The 22946-nt window shown below is 39.8% G+C and overlaps 1 protein-coding gene across 2 annotated transcripts in view; it reads left to right on the top strand.

Annotated features, from left to right (window-relative positions):
* The window catches only part of LOC110097326, a 45885-nt gene that overhangs the window by 3729 nt on the left and 19210 nt on the right, over positions 1-22946 (top strand). For both annotated transcript variants that reach the window (XM_028699493.1, XM_020823620.2), the window contains exons 5-6: positions 8090-8143; positions 9523-9597. In XM_028699493.1, the coding sequence (XP_028555326.1) occupies positions 8090-8143; positions 9523-9597 (129 nt within the window). The remainder of the gene's footprint in view (positions 1-8089; positions 8144-9522; positions 9598-22946) is intronic.

Below are 22946 nucleotides of genomic sequence, written 5' to 3'. Positions count from 1 at the left end.
TCAAGGGTTGTATTGAAAGAGAAACATCCCCTCCCTCCTCCATCCTGATCACATCCAGTATGTGTAGTCCCATCAAATAATCTTCCTTCACCTCTTGTAGGCTCCTAACCATGGTCTTAAGTGATACCATGACTTTGGATAGCTCTGCTTCTCCCCTTATAACCACATTTCTCCCATCCACCATTAATTCCATCGTGAGTGCTCCTCAATTGTCCTTGATTTCCCTCAAGGTTTGCAACAACTTCATCCCTAGGATGACATCACTACTTCCTAACTCTAGTGGGAGAAATTCCTCCCTTACTTGAATCTCCTGTATTGTTAACACCACTCCTCTACAGATCCCATGGCCTTTCTCCACCTTCCCTGTATCCATCATCATCCCATAATAGTCGGTGTCCACCAGTTTCACTCCCAGTTGGTTGACTACCTGAGTGAAAATAAAATTATGGGTAGCCCCACTGTCAATCAATACTACCCCCTCCATACCTATTATTTCCCCCTTAACCTTCATCGTATGATTCGAAGTGATTCCTACTACTGAATTCAGGGAGACCTCCACCACATCCAGATGCAACTTGACATCCATCTCTCGTTCACCTCCCTCCTCAGTTTCCTCGTCATCGCAGACGGCGAGAACCTGAAGAGTTTGATCCCTACACCTATGCCCTGGAGTATACTTCTCATCACACAGGAAACATAACCCCTTTACTCTCTTCTCCTGCATCTCCTTCTATGTCAGCCTCTTGAAAAATTTCCCTCTCCCTCCTCCTACTAGCTTCTCCCTGGTGGTTTCATTAATATTGCCTAATGTAAGCCTCTTGGGTGCTAGAAGAGTGGTCGTCGTCCTATAAGTGCCTCCTGAGTTGCTGCTCATAGCTCCCTTCTCTAGATTTTTCTGATTTTCAACTAGCTGTGCTAACTTCATGGCCTCCCCCAAGTCCCGCGACATCAGGACTTTTACTGCCGCTATGATTTCTGCCTTTAGCCCCTTCATGAAGTTCCCCTCTAGTATAATATATGATAATCGCTCCACCCTACTTTCCAAGTGCTCAAACCGCTCCCGGTAGTCTACTATTGATCCCTCCTGCGTCAGAGCAAAGAATTGCTCATAGAAATCTCCCACCGGTCGGTTTGGAAGCGTTCTATTATGCAACCCTTGAATTCCCTCCAGTTCCTGATATTTTTCATTTGGTCTCTCCATTGGTACCCTGACAGAACCTTCCCTTCTAAGCACAAGCCTGTTGCTACCAGCTTCTCCTCCTCCATCAGCCCATTGACGGCGAAGTATCTCTCCACCTTATAAATCCACCCATACACATCCTCCCCTTCAAATATGGGCATCTTCAGCTTCCTCATCTTCTGATCGCCACTATTCCCCCTTATTCTTCTATAGCTTCCCCTCTCCCAAGTGCTCAACCCTCCCCATGTCTCCTGGTCTTCCCTTGCCCTGTCATAGCCCAAACCCCCTTCGAAGTCCCTCCTTCTTTCTTCAAAATCAGCACCTCGGCGGCCATAGTTTTCCTCCTGGCATTCCCCATATCCACCTCCTCTTTCTTCCCTCTGGACATGCTCCAGATGGGGTCTACTTCTTTCTCCTTCCATGATTTCCACCTCATCTTCCTTCTTACGGATTTCAGAGTTCGTGCTTTTCCCTTCCACACCTTTTGCCACGGAAGCCGCCGTTTGGTTGTGGATTTCCAACATTTTCTTCATCATGTCCCAGAGATCGGCTACTTGTCCTTCCATGGAGGAAATCCTTTCCTCCACCGTTGTCTTGATTTGATTCATATCCCCTTCAAGCCTTTCTTCCAAAGAATTCACCTTCTTGGCCGCCATCATTATCTAGAGTTTGTAGATTCACAAAATCTGAATTTGGAATTCCAAAAATAGTAACTTCCCTCTTTTCCGGACCAAAAACAGTTGCTGGATTTGCCGAAAACAGCCCTCCATCGGTCCCAAGACTTGCTCTGATACCAATTTCATAGGAAACACTTGTAGATCTCAAGTATTTCCTATCAATCTTCGAAAAACAGCGAGAATTCTCCACAAAAGCCGCACCAAAATAGTGGATAATTTGTATTATTTGATGAAATAGAAACGAAAAATATCAAGATACAATTGATCCTCTATTCGAGAGGAGGATCGATCTCTCCCAAATCTCTAGATGCCGCTAGAGTTCAAAGAAAACCTAAATCTAGAAGATCTCAAATTTCAACCAAATTCAAGATGCCCTAACCCTAGGAAAACAAAGTATTTAATGCATACAAATCAAAAGGAAATCCCTAAACAGTCCCTACATTTAAATTTCTCTTCCAAATCCCTAAAAAATCCTTCCTAAAATGCTTCGTTACATCCTGTGGTGCGTGCGGTTAAAGCAGGAGGCGGAGGCGTTTCGCCTCGTTCGCGCCTGGGCCGGTCCCGCATGGACTGGCTGGACCAGTCCATTGGACTGGTCTAACAAAAATCTGAATAGCATGGCAAATTCATGACCTCTATTCCTTTTAGTTGAAGACAAACTTTAAGTTCTTAATATGCTAAGAATTTCCCTTATCTAATTAGCTGAAGCTTTTTTGGCTAGAATCAAGTATTCCATGTAGTTTGTGATAGGAAGTGGTTGCAGAAATCCAATTCCCCTTGGCTGAAATTGAATTTCAGCAATCCAAATACAATCTCCAAGGCTATTTGTAGAAAGATAACGGAAGAAAACGCTCTTTAATTGATGAAATAGGGAAGAAAACGAACAAGATATAATGGATTTTCAATTGGAGAGGAGGACTCGGCTCCACCAAATCTCTAGCCGGTGGCTAGAGCCCAAAACTCCCTAAGAACACTCTAATTTTTAGCAAACACAAGATAAAACCTAACTCTAGGTTAAAAAATGTATTTAAAACATACAAAATATAGTTAATGCCAAAACAGCCCTCATAATTTGAATTTCCCTCATAATCCCCTCTTTAAGTTCCTCTTAATTGCCGGCCTTAATTACTGCTAGACTGCTAAGCCCCACCTCAATTAAATAGATGCCTGCTTCGCCTAAACAGGCGGAATGCTGTTCCGCCAAACAGGCGCCTGTTTGGCATCTAACAATACCCCCATCCCAAAGACAACCTTGTCTGCATGGTGGAAAGTCGGCTCCTTAACTTTCTCTTCATCACAAACAATGGGAACCTGAAGAGTTCGGTCATTACACTTGTAACCCGGTGTATTTATCTCTTAACATTTGAAACTCAACCCCTTCACCCTCTTTTTATGTAGCTCCGTCTCTGTGAATTTTTTGAAGTTTTCCCCTGGTCTTTTTCCTGTAGTCTTCTCTTTAAGGGTCTCTTAAGAGTACCTGATGTCGGCTCCTTGGATGTTAAAAAGGTGGTGGTCATCTTGTACGGAACTCTTGACCTGATGCCTCCAGCCCCTCTCTCCAGGTCCCTCTGATCCTCCACTAGCTGGTTAGCTTCATAGCCTCTCCCAAATCAAGAGGCCTTATCACTCTAACTGTCGCCCGAATCTCTAATTTGAGCCCTTTCATAAAGTTCCCATCCAGTATAATCTCCGAAATCTAGTCAAGTCGGTTGTCTAAGTGCTCAAATTACTCACGGTACTCCACAACTGTCCTCTCTTGTGTCAGGGCGAAGAATTGCTCATAGAAGTCCCCTCCTTGCTGGTTCGAAAATGTTCCAATAAGTATTCCTTAAACTCCCTCCAGGTCCATATAGGTCTCCTCGTATCCCTCTAATATCATGCTAGAGCTTTTCCCTCCAAGCATATCCCGGCTAACGTCAGTCTTTCCTCCTTAGTCAACCTATTGATGGTAAAGCACCTTTTCACCTTGTAGATCCACCCATAAGCATCATCTCTCTAAAAAATAGGCATATTTAGCTACCTCACCCTCAGATCTCCTTTGTCACCCCTACTTCCTCAAAAGTTTTCCATTCTCCAAGGGGGTGGTTCCTCGTAATTGTGCCAATCATCCATTCTCTGCTCGTATCCAAACCTTTTATCATAAGCCCACTTTCTCCCTTCAATTTCAGCACCCCGTCGATCATATTCAGCCCCCATCATTTCAAATTTGACATCCCTACGATCATAATCAAGCCCTCGACTTTTAAATTTAGCTCCTTTCCTTTCAATTCAACATCCCTCTGCTCATGCCCAACTCCCTCACGCCTCTCCACACTTTTTACCCGACTCCTCCATAGGAATAGGATTTAGGGGAGGCATTTTTTCTGCTCCCTCCAAAATCTTCACCTCTTGATCTTCTCTTCGCCTTAATTGCTTAGGGATTTCCCCACTTCCTTGACTGTCGGTGGCTTCCCTCACCTTCATCGGAGATGTTTTGGTTTGACCCTCGAGCAATTTCTTTAACATCTCCTCAAGGATGGAAAATTTTTTATTGATCTTCTCATGGATGGCGGCAATTTGAGTTTTGCAATCTAAAATTTGGGCTTGGAGATTTTTAATTTCAGATTTCATTTATTCAATCTCCTCCTCCAATGCTTCCATCTTTCTTCCCGCCATAGGAAGCAAAAAATAGCCAAAAACAACGGATTTGGCGCTCAAAAAACCAAATTTAGCTATACGGAGGGGAAAACACAGCTGAAATCAGCAAGGAAGTCTTATATTTCTGCCCAGGACAATGCTCTGATACCACTTTGATTGGAAGTGGTTGCAGAAATCCTATTCCCCTTAGCAAAAATTGAATTTCAGTAATCCAAATACAAAATGTCCAAGGCTATTTGTAGAAAGATAACGAAAGAAACTCTCTTCAATTGATGAAATAGGAAAGAAAACGAACAAGATACAATGGATCCTCAATTGGAGAGGAGGATCCGGCTCTCCCAAATCTTTAGCCGGCGGCTAGAGCCCAAAACTCCTTAAGAACACTCTAAATTTTTGCAAACACTAGATAAAACCTAACCCTAGGTTAAATAATATATTTAAAATATACAAAATATAGTTAGTGCCAAAATAGCCCTCATAATTTGAATTTCTCTTCTAATCCCCTCTTTAAGTTCCTTTTAATTGCTGGCCTTAATTGCTGCTGGACTTTTGGGCCCAACCTCAATTAAACAGGCCCCTGTTCCGCCAAATAGATGGAAGCCATTTCCTCGTCTAATAGTTTGCAACTCCCATAGGCTTGGCAACTTCTTCTATAGTTGAACTAGATTCAAGACTGTTTGACTCCACTGAAGGCTCCACGTCTTTGAGTGGGCTTTAATGCATAATACTTGATGGTATTGAAATGCTTTTGTTTAAGGGAAAGTGATGGCCTAAGTGGAGGACTCTCATTTGAGGGGAGGTAATTGAATTAATGGAAGTCATAGCTAGTTGCTGTAGAGTTAATGATGCTCTGGTGGATGAGTGACTTTACACTTAGAGACAAAATGAGAAATAAGTATATACATGACAAGATTAGAGTAGCTCTAGTGCAAATAATATTAGAGAGAGTTGCCTTAGGTGATTTGTTCACATAAAACATCGATCTTTTGATGAACCTGTAAGGTGAGTAGATGTATTAGATACGAGCTATGTTAAGAAAGATAGAAGTAGACCTAAAAAGACTTAGAAAGTATTACAAATAACATTTTTTCATTAGATTTAAATGAAAATTTGACTCTTAACAGGATGCAATGGAGATAAATGATTCATGTAGCCGATCTCTTGTAGTGGGGTAAAGGTGTCACACCGCATGCTGACCCCCTACCAATCGACGCAAGTGTAACAGAGGAAAACATATGATGCTCAACATCTATAACTCATAAACCTTCTAATAATTTTCATGACATATTTCACTACATTCATCTATAAAGCGGAAGCATCCAAAATATTCTATTTATAACGTGTGTGTATAATTACTGAGCAACTAACAATCCAAAAATATTTTCATAACAAATAGCTCATATACCTCTACTCATGATTCATCTTACACAGCTATATAATAAAATATAAGTTTTAAATTGATCTGTTTCTAGTTGGCTTCATCAATCTTATCTTTTTCCTTTTTTATAAAAATAGTTAGAATAAAAATCTGATGAGCTATGAGACTAAAAAAGATATATAATTTTAGTACATAATTTAATATAAAAATAATGAACAATATGCATGTACATATGATTTATCACTAAATTTATTAGTTATTTATAAAAATAAATTAACATATGTATGCTCACATGAACAAGTAATATAGAATGCTTGATACAATGTCATATATAGAACAAGATCATGTCATTTATTGATTTAAATGTCCAATCTTGAATTTATTCATATAGATACTTCATTTATTAATTATGTTCTCTTTCATTTATCAATTTTTATTAAGCCTATGAATTTATTATGATTAGATGTCTAAGTTTCTGACAACAACAACAACAACAACAACATCAAGCATTTTTCCCTCTATGTGGAGTCGGCTACATGAATTCTTTTTCTCCATTGTGCCATGTTCAAAGTTAAATTCTCATTTAAATCTAACAGAGAAAGGTCATTTCTAATATTTTCTAACCAAATCTTTTAGGTCTACCTATATCGTTTTTAACATCTAATACATCTACTTTCCTAATCGGGTCATCGGAAGGCCTTCGTCTTATGTGACCAAACCATCTAAGGCAACTCTCTCTAATCTTATCTTCCATTGGAGCTACTCCAACCTTTTCATGTATATGCTCATTTCGTATCCTGTCTCTAAGAGTAAAGCCACTCATCCACCTGAGCATGCTCATCTCTACAACACTTAACCTAATATTATGTTTTTCTCTTTTAATGGCCAACATTCTGCACTGTAAAGCATTGCAGGTCTAACCACCATCTTATAGAATTTTCCCTTAAGTTTTAGGGGGAATTTTCTATCACACAATAAGCCCGATGCATTCCTCCACTTTAGCCATTCAACTTGAATTCTACTAATAATGTTCCCATCTATTTCAACATCACTTTTAACAATAGACCGAAGACATCTAAAACATGTACTCTTATTAATGACTTGATCACCCAAAGTCACAATCCCCCATAAGAACTATTATTACTAAAATTATACTCTATTTATTCAGTTTATATCTACTCAAATGAAATCCTCTAAACTTTAAGGTTGACCTCCATAATTCAAGTTTGCCTTCAACCTTTTATTCTCATTCTTTTAATCACATGAGGGCTTGTATTTGTCAAGTTTGATCAACTAGACTTCATTATCGTACAATATCTACACTCACTATAGTCAAACAGAATATTCTGAATAGGGGTTATTGACTCGACCCAAAAAATATGGGTTTGAGTCGACCCGTTTAACAAATGGGTTGGGTTCGGGTCAACCCATAACCCGTATTTGACCTGAGTTAGTTTCACCTGTCCATTCATGTCGTCTCGCCTGTCATGTCGTCTCGCCTGCACTTGCGCACAACACTCCGCACGGTCCTGCTAGATAGTCCTTGCCCATGCACATGCATCGCACATGCACTTGTGCGGTCCCGTGCCTGCCAAGTCCAGCCCGTCCTCCGCCCTTTCCCGCTCGCGCAGTCCCGCATTGTCGCCGTGCTGCATGCTGGCACTCGCCCCGCATAGCCGCACCTATGCTTGCTCGCACTAGCTCACTCTCGTTCGTGCTCGACCTGTTTCCAAACCGTGTTAGCAGGTCGGGTCGGGTCAACCCTGTAACTCGACGGGTTTGGTCTGGGTCTAAATTTCTGACCTGTTTGCAAAATTGGGTAGGATTCGTGTCAGTTGAATTGGACCCGGGTCAAGCCCAGGTTCAACCCGAATTCCCGTTTTGATATACCCCTAATTTTGACGTTTCTTGCTAACTCCACAAAAATTGTTCGTATTTTTCTTGCCAATTTTTTGCTGGTTCAATCATGGATTTATTGTTACATGTGCATTATATGTGTCATTTTTCTCCCACCTTCATTCCTTTGTGAAGTTCCTATTTTTATAATTGTTTACTGATTGCAAGTTTCCGTATTATGACGCTTTCATTGTTATTTTTCTGGATATATTCTGTTTTGCTCTAGATGAATGCTTGGAAGGGTTGCAATGGCTATACGTACCATCCCTATTTTTATGCACAAGATATGCATCTAACGATCTGTATCTGGCCACAATGCAGGATGGTGATTTGGTTGTGCGATTTTGTAAAGATGTGGAATTCCGATCTCAGATGGTATGATGCACAGCCTCTGGTCATTGAATTAGCACCAGTTGAAGTTTTTGTTTTTTTACTGGATATGTTTTTTTTGCTGCATTATTTTAAGATGATGGGGCAAAGATTCGGAGCTCTTTATTTCCATCTCTTAATGATTTATACTGCTGTCCAAGCTCTTGGAAGAATGTTGGTTATGTTGTGGATTTGTATACAACAGATCCAATTTAAAGCTTGGTATAATCATGAGCATAGCCATTTGACTAGATTTTATTTGTAAAGGACAAAGTTTGTGGTATTGAATGGTACAAGAAATTGAACTTTATAAGGTAATGTATATCACAAATATGTTATATTGGCATGCCAGTTGGTCTAAATTATTTTTCAACAAAAAATGTGGATGTATGGAAAATTACCATGACGGTGTTCTGAAAGTGAACATCTCTGTTTGTTCATTCTTTTATATTATTCTTGATCCCAATGCATTTGACTTTCAAATGGACAGGAAAGAAAGCTTTCTTTCATTTAAGTTTCATAAGTTGCTGCTATTTAGTTTCACGTGCATGAATAGAAACAGAATGGGAATCTGTATATTATTTTGTGATTCATTTGTTTGACTGAGCTGACAAGACGGATGATGAGAACCTCCCCCCCTCTTTTTTTTTGTTTAACGAATAGTATTTCCTTTTTTCCCACAAAGGGAAACTTCTATAGAAAGAGAAGCATAATATTAAGTTTAATGTTGCAGAGATGATGATGTTAATGTGGATGAGCGACTTTACTCTCAGAGACATGATACAATAAATGTAGAATATATGAAACTAAGAGTAAAATATTTCCAACTAAGGCATGGTATTGAGTGACTTTACTCCTAGAGACATGATACGAAATGAGCATATACGTGAAAAAGTTGGAATAGCTCTAGTGGAAGATAAGATTAGAGAGTCTCCTTAGATGGTTTGGCCACATAAAACACCGGCCTTCCGATGACCCGATTAGGAAATTAGATGTATTAGATTTGACTTATGTTAAGAAAGGTAGTGATAGAACTAAAAAGACTTGGTTAAAAAATATTAGGAATGACATTTTTTTTATTATATTTAAACGAGGATTGGACTCTTAATAGGACACAATAGAGAAAATGTTTCATATAGCGGACCCCACATAGTGGGAGAAAGGCTTGATGTTATTGTTGTTGTTTGAAACTTCTATAGAAAATCATGATTTATTGGGCACAGGAATGCAGTTCTTTGCAAATTCATTTGCTTGGTTTTTTGGGTGCAGTCTAGTGCTTTATGAACAAAATATGATTAACAACTATTGCTGTGACCACTAATTTTGGCAACTTTTCTTCTTTTAATTGACATTGCTATTGACATTTTGTCTTCTTTATCGTGTAGGGGTACATCGATTTTGGCCGTTTTGGAATCTCCAACTATTTTGTAGCTGGCTCAGGATCTATAGATTTTATTCAGGCAAGTTAGAGCAACAAAGGAGGGCTTAGCTTAATAATGTTGTAACGAATTTAAGTTGTTCATATCATATATTCCACGTTACTGTTGAATTGAACCAATAATATTAATTTGATTCTACTGCCAACAGGTTAAATCTGTGTTTTACTTTACTTCTTAGTGTTCCTACTGGCTATAGTTCTCAATTAAAAATCATTTTATGTTTTACTTTATCAATAATGCAATGACAAATTTTCTTTAAATGTTAAAATATGAGAGAAGAAGACTTCTTTATATTTTATTTTAATGGGTAGAATAGACACACAATTTATAGGTGAAACATAAACAAAAAGAAGGAAAAAATAGGATTGTAATTAACCTAATCAATTATAAGGAAATCAACATTTATTCAATAAATATAGAATATATCAAATGTACAATAAACCTACTGGTTGGTATTGTATATGAAAGGTAAGATGGTGCAGATTGCTAAGCTGGTGGATTGCATATAAAAGGCAGGAGGATGCTAATTGGTGAGCTATAAGACTATATCTGGATGTTAAGAGGGTGCAGATTGTTGAGTTGGAAGATCATGTGGTTGGTGAAGTCAACTAGTGGGCTCGTAGGGAGTGCATCTAAGCCAGAGATAGTAACAGGCATTAGTGCACCCTGGCAGCAGTTGACATTGGCTTCCGCTGGCTGCTTTGGCATTGCTGGCATAAGGAGATGTGAGAGCATGATTTTTATACTTTTGCTCAAGCTGAGAATATATGTTGATCATTCTTATTTTTAATGTAAGGTTGAAGCTAGTTTTGTTGGAGTTTAATTCATTTGGATGATTCCTGCCTGGGTCAATAAATCTCCTTTTTGAAGTGTCTATTAATTCCAGCATACGTAATTTGATCATGATGGACTTAGTTTTTAGCAACGCTAATAGTAGTTTGATTGCCACATCTTATTATCGTAGGTTTTGTAGTGAAAATTTGTATATCTTTGTGAATGCATTTAAGCGACATGCCTTCACAAATACTCTTGCCCGTGGTCTTGAATTCTTCTTCAGCATCGCTCTAAGCAACAAAAAGATTGCTTTTTTGCTTCTCCATATATCTAAATTTCCTCACATGAATGAGCAATACCTCAATGTGGTTTTAGGATCTGTTACATATCCTACCAGTTAACATTAGTGAAAATTTCTATATGTGTTAGTCCCGTTTTTGAAGAACACCCCAACATGCATGTTGTTTATCTCAACATGCCTGAGATGTTTCCTGGTGCCCTCTCAAAATCCCCTAGTATATTGTATATAGCAGCAAGATCAAGCCCCTCAACTTAATGTCCTGCCTTGTGACAAGTCAAAAACAAGGCAATATAACAATGTACTAACCGAGCCTTTGATCTCATCAGCTTATGATACATCATTTATCACAAAATGACCTCATGTCGTTTAGATGTGTTTATCCAATCTAAATAAGGGTTGGTTGATTCATAGATCTGATATCCCGAAGAATGAAAAAATAGAGTCTACATCAAAATAATATGGCTACGCCGAATGGTGATGACACTAGGATTCACCTGTAAGTAAAAGGAGGGAATCAGTAGTAAAAATAAAACACGGGCCGCTGAAGCGCAACGTCACACACCGAATTTGCAACGCTTGTATAAGCAGACAGAAGACATTAACAAAGCCTGAAATAAAGCCTCGCGCATTCAGCAGCAATAGTCACCAATGTAGCCTGACACCCCTTCGCATTGCATGCAAATATCTCAAAATGCTCCCTCATACACGCATCGTAAAATGCATAATAGCTCATTTAAAAAATCTAGCATCGTGAGATGCATGCATTGCATTTACATGCTAATGTGTTGTATATGCACGTGTAGCAACTTACAGAACACGGGCATATCATCTAACATCGCTGTTACATGTTGAAAGAACCTCCCGCATGAGCATAGGGTTTCACTCTAGTATGTTATTTGGCACTATGATTGCATTTCAAAAATATCTCCGCACACATCTATAATAAGTAGAGGGTTTCACTTTAGTATGTCATTTGACACTATAATTGCAACAACAACAACAACAACAACAACATCAAGCCTTTATCCCACTACGTGGGGTCGGCTACATGAATCCTTTTTCTCCATTGTGTCCTATTAAAAGCTAAATTCTCGTTTAAATCTAATAAAGAAAGGTCATTCCTAAATATTTTCTAACCAAGTCTTTTTAGGTCTACCCCTACCTTTCTTAACACAAGTCAAATCTAATACCTCTACTCTCTTAACTGGGTCGTCGGAAGGCTGCCTTTTTATGTGACCAAACCATCTAAGGCGACTCTCTCTAATCTTATCTTCTACTGGAGCTACTCCAACCTTTTCACGTATATGCTCATTTCGTATCCTATCTCTAAGGGTAAAGCCACTCATCCATCTAAGCATCCTCATCTCTGCCACACTTAACTTAGTATTATGCTTCTCTTTTAATCGCCAACATTCGGCACCATAAAGCATTGCAGGCCTCACTACCATCTTATAGAATTTTCCCTTAAGTTTGAGGGGTACATTTCTATCACATAACAAGCCCGATGCATTCCGCCACTTCAACCATCCAACTTGAATTCTGCTGATAATATCCCCATCTATTTCACCATCACTCTGAACAATAGATCCAAGATACCTAAAACGTGTACTCTTATTAATGACTTGATCGCCCAAAGTCACAATCCCCTCACTAGGACTATTACTGCTAAAATTACACTCCATATATTCCGTTTTAGATCTACTCAAGCGAAAACCTTTAGACTCTAAGGTTGACCTCCATAATTCAAGTTTACCTTCAACTCCCTCTCTAGTCTTATCAACAAGAAGAATATCATCAGCAAAAAGCATACACCAAGGTACATCATCTTGCAAATGTCTAGTGAGAACATCCATGACTAAAGCAAAAAGATATGGGCTTAAGGCTGATCCTTGATGTAACCCAACCGAAATAGGGAAATACTTGGTCAAACCACCTTGTGTTTGAACACAAGTAATAGCTCCTGCATACATATCTTTAATGATTTGAATATAAGCATTATTAACTCCTTTCTTTTCAAGAACTCTCCATAGCACTTCTCTTGGAACTAAAAACAGAAATCTTTACTTTCATTTAGGGTGCTAAGGTCACTATAGTCAATCTTATTTTCACACTCTTCATTAAAAAGTTTAGCAAAATATCTCATCCACCTTTGTTGAATATCATCTTCTATAATTGCATTTCAAAAAAATCTCCGCATGCATCTACAATAAGCAGAGGGTTTTACTCTAGTGTGTCATCTGACCTCATGATTTTATTCCAAAATACCTATGCATGCATTTACAATAAGCAGAGTGTTTCACTTTAGTGTGTCATTTGACACCACAATTGTACTAAAAAATCATCCTCTGCATGAGTAGAAGGTTTCATTCCAGTGTGTCATTTGACACTATAATTGTACTTCAAAGATCACGCTCCTGCATAAACAGAGGGTTTCACTCGAGTGTGTCATTTGACATTATAATTGCATTTCAAAAATACCTCAGCATGTATTTATAAAAAGCAAAGGGTTTCACTTCGGTATGTCATGTGACACTGCAATTTCATTTAAAAAATCATATAATGTATACATATGAATGAATCTAATGGCATATACCTGCGTAGGCCCCGATGAGGGTGTTGTAGATACACACACGACGATTAGGAGGCTGTGCAGGTTAATAAATGAATTTAGATTTGAACCCGATCCTCTGTTAGCAAGTAAACAGAGTTGACAAGTTTCAATCAACAAAAATGTAATAATCCAAAGTCTCCCCGATGATGGTCGTGTTGAATATGAATATCAATTGGAGGGGATCATACATTTTCAAATGCCCTCAAAACTCCCGCAAGATCAATATTATTTTTTTAAATGATATCAAAGGCATCCCGATGATGGTCGTGTTGAATGTGAACATCAACCGGTGGGGATCATATATTTTCAAATACCCTCAAACTTCCACAAAATATAGATATTTATTTTAAATGATCTCAAAGACACCCTGATGATGGACGTGTTGAATGCAAATCTCAACTGGAGGGGATTACAAGCATTTATAATGTCTTCCAAACGCTCGTAAAAACCAAAACTCCATAATATCAAAATCTAAATATTTAAAATTAAAACTAATCATCAAACACTTAAAGCACAAAAAATTATCCACCATTCACAACAGTTTGCCTAGGTGGACAATCTGAAAACAACTTCCGCTCACAAAGAGCTAATGTTTAGTCGAGAATATTACTAAGATTTATTCTCAAACTGTCTCTTGTTAATAAGGACATGGTACGTGTTCTCTAACCGGTGGTTTTACTGACAAATGGCACGACACCGTGAATTTTGCTACTAAATGGCACCACATGTAAACGGTTATGATTGGGACCTGCTGAACGGGTGGTTCACCGTGAAATGACATCATTATATTACAGTCATGGTCAGAGCCTGTATGCTCTTCAATAACATTAAATCCTTGATATATGAATCAATAAGATGTGATCGATAGGGCATAAAGCCCTCTGTCAGTTAAGATGGATTTAAATTTGTTCCCTTAGACAAACATCATCTCAAGTCTACAAGGTACCCTTGGACCCTTGGACGACGCAACCCACAGCTACCGACAAGGACCCTTCTGTCAGGTTGGGTCGACTATCTTCTCTGACTAAGTAGACCAGATACCACGATAGCCCGGGACGTCGGAACCATGGGATATTGATCGGGCTCATCATCAGATGGTGAAATTTCAAATTATCAGAATACTAAACCAATGCTGCTACTATATGCCGGATATCACGTATCTACTAGTACGATGTATTCATTTGATGACTAGGCTTGATCGAAAGTTCTCTCTCGTGATCGGGTGGAGTAATCAACTATAGGGGCTTGCGCCTATAGGAAAGTAGAACGCATATCATAAAGTCTTTGTAAAATGAGGGCAAAATATCTGGGTGTGTCTTATCTATAATAACAACATGCCTTCTGAAAATTTACCCCAGAACTTCATATGGTAAAACTCTTCATGAAAGTAGAGGGGAGGTCGGGGCGCAAGTTTTCGGAGCCCACAGTTGTTGTCCTCCTAAATGTGCATTTTGAGTAAGAATGATGTATTTTCAAAGAATATTACAACCATAGCGGTGTAGTATTTGTTTAGTAGGTGTAGTATTTTTTTAGTACTAGATAATAATATTTATATCCTTATTTGTGAGAAGAGTAGCCAATAAAAATACATTTTAAAACTTTTGGGCCTAATTTTCTTCTTTGATGAGGAGAAATATGCACAAAGGCCAATTAGACGAGTAATTTGAGATGAATGGTACTGATAAGCCTACATTGAGATATGCTAAGCTGCGAGTTTGATATGGAGTTTTAAAATTTAGGATTCTTAATGGCATACAAATAATGACATACGCAATAGTAAGGATAACTTTTCTCCAATAATATTTTTGGATGTTATTAGTGATCATAATTGATTGAACAAAGTCCTTAAGATGTCTATTTTTTCTTTATGTTATCCCATTTTATTCAAGAGTATGGTTGCAAAAAGTTTAGTGAACAATTCTTTGTCGACGAAGATATTCTCCAAAGAGTAAATGAAAATATATTTTTTCCCTTTATCGATCCCTTCAATGTGCGTTTTTATAAAGTTGTGTAACTTTTAATAGAATTAGTTTTAAACTTGTCTTTCGTTAAAATTATCTATGTGGTTCTCGCAATAACAAAGGATATAAATTGTCTAGCTTCTAAGATATTATTCATCAAAGATGGGCCCCAAATGTCATTATGAATAGTTGCAAAAGGTTTGGAGATTTTATAATTATGACTAGGGTAGAAAGTTTGAGTTTGTTTAGATAATGGATAAATTTATCACTGAAATGTTTCAGGATTTCTGTTGATGGAACGAGAGGAATATTTTTTGCTGATATATGAAATTTGGATGATCAAGACAAAAGTCTCACAAAATTATTGTGCTTTTGTTAGAGGAAGATACATTCTGAGCATTTTCGATCACCTTTTAGAATCCCCTTCATAATTTAGGAGATAGAAGCTAACATTTTGCTAATTATCCTTCCAAAGACTATCATAGAATTCACAACGAGTAGGGAGAAAATTAGTAGTACAATTCATATCTTTGATAATTTTACTGATAAAAAATAAGTTGCAAGAAAGCATATATTCCAAATGAATGAGTTAAGAACCAATTAATGACATTGATAATCCCAATGCTAGTTACTTATGATGCACCATTGATAATTTTGATTGTATAGTCCTTCAAACATGAATGAGAAGTTCAATACACGGAGGCATCCATAGTTGTATGATTAAAAGCTTTGTAGTCTATGATCTAAAATTGATTTTCATTTTGAACATTAAAGACATTCAAGTCCATAACTTTGAGCAATCACACTGATTATGATTTTTGTTGCAAAAGGCTTTGGTTTGAACTTGATAATTGATGATTTGGAGAAGCTACCTTGGATATGAGTGTTACTCTGAGATTTTAATTCATGGTAGGAGGTGGCACAAGAGTAGGATATATTTTGAATACCATTTTGTGTTTGATAATCATTATGGTTTAAAAAAAAATCTTAGAGAGAAAAGATGAAGAAGTATGGAAGATGGAGAATAAAGAATGCTTAAAAATAGAGAAGTGATACTTTGATATTATGTTAAAAAATAGGGGAGAAGAATACTTCTTTTTTCTTATTTCAGTGGGTAGAATATATAAAATATTTATTGGTGAAATACAATTATTAAAGAAAAAAAAGGAATTTATTAACCTATTCAATTACACTAAATTCAAAATTTATACCACACCGTGAAATAATGGTTGGGCGACTGCATATTGAAGGCAATAGGATGTGGATTGCTGAGCTGGCGGACTGCATATGGTAGGCAAGAGGTGGATTGCTGAGCAGGAAGATCATATAGTGTTACGCCTAGACCAGTCCCAGCTGGACCGGTCCGATTCTACACCCGACGGCTCAGAGTCGGGCGGAACCAGGCTGAAAATGCAGAGGAGCGGGAGTTGGTGGGTCCAAACAGGGGCTAAAACGCATGGTGGGAGGGAAAATTATTGAATTAGAGGCTGTTTTAGGAAGTCCATTATTGTCCTTTATGATTAATTTGTATAATTAGGAGATTGGGGGGGGGGGATTGGCTCCGCATCTTGAATTTTGAATTTTCATTTGAGATCTAGGGTTCGTTTTGGGCTCTTGGCATCGCCGGAGATTGTGGAGAGTACGTTCTTCCTCTCGGATCGAAGAACAATTGCATCTTGATTATTTTGCTTTGCATCTAGTGGAATACAAGTCTTTACTTGTGTTTTCTCTCAATTTCTCCCTGTTTCTCGTTGTTTTCTCGCTGTGGACAGCAGTTTTACTATGGGTTTTTACTGATTTGGGATAGGAATACTTGTGACATAAGTACTTCCTATCAAATTGGTATCAGAGCACCATCTTGGGACCATCGGCGGCTGAAATCCTGAAATTTCAGCGGGTTTTTTGGCATTCGGAGGAAGGTTTCTTGTGACTCGTTGAAAGAAAGATGGCCGGAAAGAAGATCGAAGTCCTAGAAGGTGAATTTGGCCAATTAAAATCATATTTGGAGGAAAAATTCCTTGAAATCACCGCCAATAATGAAAGGTTGGATGGGAAGTTCACGGCTATGGAAGAGATGATGAAGAAATTACTTGAGATGAAGACTAATCCGATGGCGTCGGAAGCAAGAGAGACTATCGGCGACCATGGCGTTGGAGGGAATCTGAACCCGCTTCGGGGGAGGAGGAATCCGGAAGTAGAGATCCTTGAGGGAGAGGACGACATGCCACCTCTAGAACCACTTTCTAGAGAGGAGATGAGCATGAGAAATGATCGAAGAGGTGTTGATTTTGGCTGAAGAAGAGAGGAATTTCAACGTCCAGGTGCTGAATTTGAAGGTAGGAGAGGGGAATATGACCAGAGTGCAGATTTTGGCGGAAGAAGAGAGGAATTTCAGCGTCGAGATGCTGATTTTGAAAGGGGCAGAGGGGAATATGACGACGGATTCGCATACCATCGCCGGAGAGATGACCGGGACACTTGGGGAGCACCTCCTCTTCGAGGAATGGTAGGTTATGGAGGGTACCGGGGTAACGGAGGGGATCCGAAAGTGAGGAAGTTGAAGATGCCCATCTTTGAAGGCGAAGATGGCCATGGTTGGATCTATAAGGTGGAGCGTTACTTCGCTGTCAACGGGTTGACAGATGATGAGAAGCTGACGGCGGCAGGATTGTGTCTGGAGGGGAAGACGTTGGCATGGTATCAGTGGCGAGACAGGAGGGAGCCTATTCGGAGTTGGAGAGAGTTCAAGGATTGTTTATTAGAGCGTTTTCGAGCCGATGGGGGAGGAGACTTATATGAGCAATTCTTTGCTCTGACTCTGGAGGGGACTGTGGCTGACTATCGGGACAGATTCGAGTACTTGGCTAGCCTCTTGGATCACATCTCAGAATCGGCCCTAGAGGGGAATTTCATGAAGGGGCTCAAACCGGAGATACGAACAGCTGTCAGAGTGCTGGAGCCATGGAACCTAGGGAAGGTTATGGAGCTGGCACAACTGGTGGAAGATCAGAAGAGATCAGAAAGGGGAGCTCGGGGAAACTTTTCGGGAGGGTCACACAGGATGATAACTACCATCTTGCCTTCAAAGGTGGGATCCTCAGGGAGTCCGAAGGAGGCACCGAAGGAGAGAACTGGAGGAGGGGGAAACGGGGGACAGTTCAAACGGCTGATCGAGAAGGAGATGCAGGAGAAGAGGGCAAAAAGGTTATGTTTTCGATGTGATGAGAAGTACATGCCCGGACACCTGTGCAAGGATAGGTATGTTTAATCAAAATTTTGGCAGTATTCCGGCGTCTCCCCCGCATAGGGGGCATCAACGGACAACTGGGCCATCCCACCACGCTACTCGAGCGTGTATGGTAGGTGTCGGGGGACACCGGGCCGTATATCTTTTCATCCCACCACGCTACAAGAGCGTGTATGAGGCCTTCAAAAGTACCCGTAAAAGAACACCAGTGTCTCTCCCCACCACGCTACAAGAGCGTGTATAGGGCTCGCCGTATGCGCCGCACCGGACTCCCTCCTACCGTGCTACGAGAGCGCGTATAGGTGGTTCGCTGGTTCGTTGCAAACGCCGAAAATGAGATTTGAGATGTTGAGAGTTTGGCAAACAATATACCTTGACGAGCGAGCGAGGCGACGACGACAGAGATGTGTGGCGAGGCTGATTTTTTTTTTTGTTTTAAATTTATTTTCTGATTATTATTTTTTATATAAACATAAAGAGAAAGGTTAAGAGAGTTCGATGTATGGTGTAATGATGATTTGGAGTTGGAGAACTTTGGATGTAATGGCTGAATAGAGTGGAACGGCTTGCTGTAGTTGAGAGAATGGTAGACGTGAGAGATAATTGGGTAGCTAGAGCATGAGTTGAGAGGAGTTTGGATAGAAGAGGTTGTGAGAAGATGTTTAAACAAAGAAGTTGAGACTTGCTGGAAGTGTGGCGGGAAGGGATTTGTCAACAGAGAAGAAATAAAGATGTGAATAGAGAAAAGAGAGCCTTGCTGTAGTTGAGTTGGGGCGTAAGTAATAAAATAAATTCCTCACTTTGTAAATGGAAAGGAATGAGTAAGAGAAATTAGATTTCCCCTCTTCTGCTAGGTGTCTGAATTTTGGAAGATATGAGTAATGGATTGGCTTTGTATGAAGGACATGTACAAGAGCAGTTTGGTTACAAGAAGACACGTAGATGTTAGCTAGCATTATTCTTGCATGGAAGACAGGTAGAAGGAATAATTTGGCAAAGCAAATTAATAGGAAGGCACGTGTATATGTACAGAGATGTTAAGATTTAATAGTTGTACATATATATTTGAGCAGATTAACTATATCAATAGATATTTATATCTATGCCTATGAATGTAATGATGATTTACTGAAATAAGTGGAAATATGTACATGTTAGAGAATAAAATCATACTTAATTAAATATTATATGTTAAAATAAAGTGTGAGATAAAATTCTAAGATAAATTTAGTGGAATGAGGCAACATGTCTAGTGATCAGATTTTTCTTGTTTAGAAGATACATATACATTTTTAAGATAAAAGATTATTAGAGAATCTATTTCTTGCTTTGTATTATTATTATTATTTTTTATTTTGATTACTTACCTTTTTTTTGTTATTATTATTTTTTTATGATATGTATATATATATATATATATATATGCCTCATCTGCCAGCTTTTGCATTTCAATTTATGTGTCCTCACCTCGCAACTCAAGTCAAATTTTATATTTTCGCATACCGAATTTTATGTTTATACTCATACAAATTTCCAAATAATATCTCAATCATTTCCCGGTGTTTTTCGACATTTTGGTTGCATTGGTTAAGACTATTTCACGAACGAATAACATTTTGATAACATCGAGCAACATTTCACTTATAGTCTGTCGAGCAACGTCGAGGTGTCCCTTCCTGATTAATTTTAATATTTTAAACACATTGATGCAACCCATTTAATGGTCCGAGAATATTTTGGGTAATTTTTGCTAACATTTTGCTCACTAACAAAGCGTTGCTCGATCGAGTTGCATACGAACTACTTTCATTTGATATATTTGATATCTTGAATGCATCGATATGACCCATTTTGTAATCGGACAAAGTTTTGAATCATTTCATTATGATCGAGACACTCCGATCTTTATTCTGAAGGATGTCTTGTTTACCAACAATAATCGATCATTACATCCGTTGCCATGCATTGATCAGGCCACATATGTAGAGGTCAACAACTATGAAAGTAAGAGAGATAGCTGACCGCGAAGTGTTGGTGCTGATCGATAGTGGTGCAACCCACGATTTCATCTCTGCGCAGATCGTGGATCAGTTAGGGATGGAGCCAGTCGACACTGGAGGCTATGGGGTGATGATGGGCACGGGGAAGGTGGAGATGGGTAGAGGAGTTTGCAGGGGAGTGGTCCTGACCATCCAAGGGCTACAGGTCAGGGAGGATTTTCTCCCCTTAGAATTGGGAAGTACAGATGTCATCTTGGGGATGAAATGGCTACAGACTCTAGGGGAGACCAAGGTCAACTGGGGTGCTCTGAGGATGGAACTAATGGTAGAAGGGCAGAGGAAGGTGATCCAGGGGGATGCAGGGCTGACAAGAGCAGTCGTATCTCTCAAATCCATGATTAGATCCATACAGGAGGTGGGATGAGGATTTTTTGTGGAGCTTCAACGTTTGGAGAGGGTCAGTGTGAGGGAAGGAGACATTCCACAGGTGGTGCAACCGCTCATACAGCAGTACAAGGAGGTGTTCCAGCCACCCCAGGGATTGCCACCCCTTAGAGAGGAGAAGCACGCCATTCTTCTGAAAGGAGTGTCACCGATCAGTGTTAGACCATATCGCTACCCCCAGATTTAGAAAGATGAAATTGAGAAGCTGATCAAGGAGATGTTGGAGGCAGGGATCGTCAGATCCAGTGTGAGTCCTTTCTCCAGTCCAGTCTTACTGGTCAAAAAGAAGGATGGGAGCTGGAGGTTTTGCGTGGACTACAGAACCCTGAACAAGGAGACAGTACCGGACAAATTCCCCATTCCAGTGATCGATGAGTTATTAGATGAGCTGCAGGGAGTGGTGGTGTTTTCAAAAATGGACCTTAAGTCGGGCTACCACCAAATCAGAATGAAGGAAGGGGACATTCAGAAGACTGCGTTCAGAACACACGAGGGGCACTATGAGTTCTTAGTGATGCCATTTGGGCTCACTAACGCCCCCACTACCTTTCAGTCCTTGATGAACAGGGTGTTCAGGCAACACTTGAGGAAGTTTGTGCTAGTCTTCTTTGATGACATTTTGGTGTACAGCCAGACCGAGGAGGAACATTTAGAGCATCTAAAGGAGGTTTTGGGGATCCTACAGGCACATAAGCTGAGAGCTAACTTAAAGAAGTGCAGTTTCTCCCAATCAAGGGTGGAATATTTGGGACATGTAGTGTCTCAAGAGGGAGTTGCAGCTGACCAGTTCAAAATTGAAGCAATGCAGAAATGACCCATACCCAAGAACATCAGGGGGTTGAGAGGTTTCTTGGGACTGACGGGATACTATAGGAGGTTTTTGAAGGGGTACAGTTCCATCGCTTGGCCATTGACGGAGCAGTTGAAGAAAGACAACTTCTCCTGGGGTGATGCAGCGACCCAGGCCTTCGAAAGGTTGAAGAAAGCCATGACCACTATACCAGTTCTAGCGCTCCCAGATTTCAGCTTGGTATTCGTGGTAGAGACCGATGCATCAGGATATGGCTTAGGAGCAGTATTGATGCAGAATCACAGGCCTATAGCATATTTCAGTCAGGTGCTATCGACCCCTCACATATTGCAGGAATTCCACGGCAGCGCAGTTGGGGGTCATTCAGGAGTACATAAGACATATAGGAGGTTGGCATCGGAGCTCTACTGGAAGGGGATGTATAAGGATGTTGAGGAGATGGTGGCAAGGTGTGAGGTGTGTCAGAGAAATAAATACATGGCCATGGCACCAGGGGGACTGCTCCAACCATTAGCACTTCCAAACAGAGTATGGGAGGAAGTGTCTATGGATTTTATTGACGGCCTACCACGTTCAGAAGGGTTCACAGTTATCTTTGTTGTGGTGGATCGACTCAGTAAATATGCACATTTTATCCTCCTACGACATCCTTACACCGCAGTGTCAGTGGCGGCAGCATTTATCAGGGAAGTGGTTCGATTACACGGGATTCCAGAATCTATTGTGTCGGACAGAGACAAAGTGTTCCTCAGTCAGTTTTGGAGAGAACTGTTCAGAATGCAGGGCACAACTCTCAAGAGGAGCACCGCGTACCACCCACAGACAGATGGACAAACAGAAGTGGTCAACCGGAGTTTGGAGACTTATTTGAGGTGTTTTGCCTCTGAAACACCCAGGAAATGGGCTAAATGGTTGCCGTGGGCGGAGTACTGGTATAACACTTCGTACCATTCGGCATCCCAGATGAGAAGGGACACACACCTGTCTCTTCAGTTGAACAATACTTAGAGGAGAGGGACCAGGTGTTGGAAGAGTTAAAGAAACATCTGGAGAGGGTACAACAAATAATGAAGAAGCGAGCAGATACCCACAGAAGAGACATACAATATGAAGTGGGGGAGAAAGTATTTTTGAAGCTAAGAACCTACAGATAGAGATCCGTGGCTAGCAGGAGGAACGAGAGACTGCCCTCGAGATACTTTGGCCCCTATGAGATCTTGG

The sequence above is a fragment of the Dendrobium catenatum genome, unplaced genomic scaffold (genome assembly GCF_001605985.2).
Source record: "Dendrobium catenatum unplaced genomic scaffold, ASM160598v2 fragScaff_scaffold_1310, whole genome shotgun sequence".
NCBI lineage: Eukaryota > Viridiplantae > Streptophyta > Magnoliopsida > Asparagales > Orchidaceae > Dendrobium > Dendrobium catenatum.
Note: the sequence above shows the minus strand (reverse complement) of the source record. Positions and strands in the feature narration are given on the sequence as shown.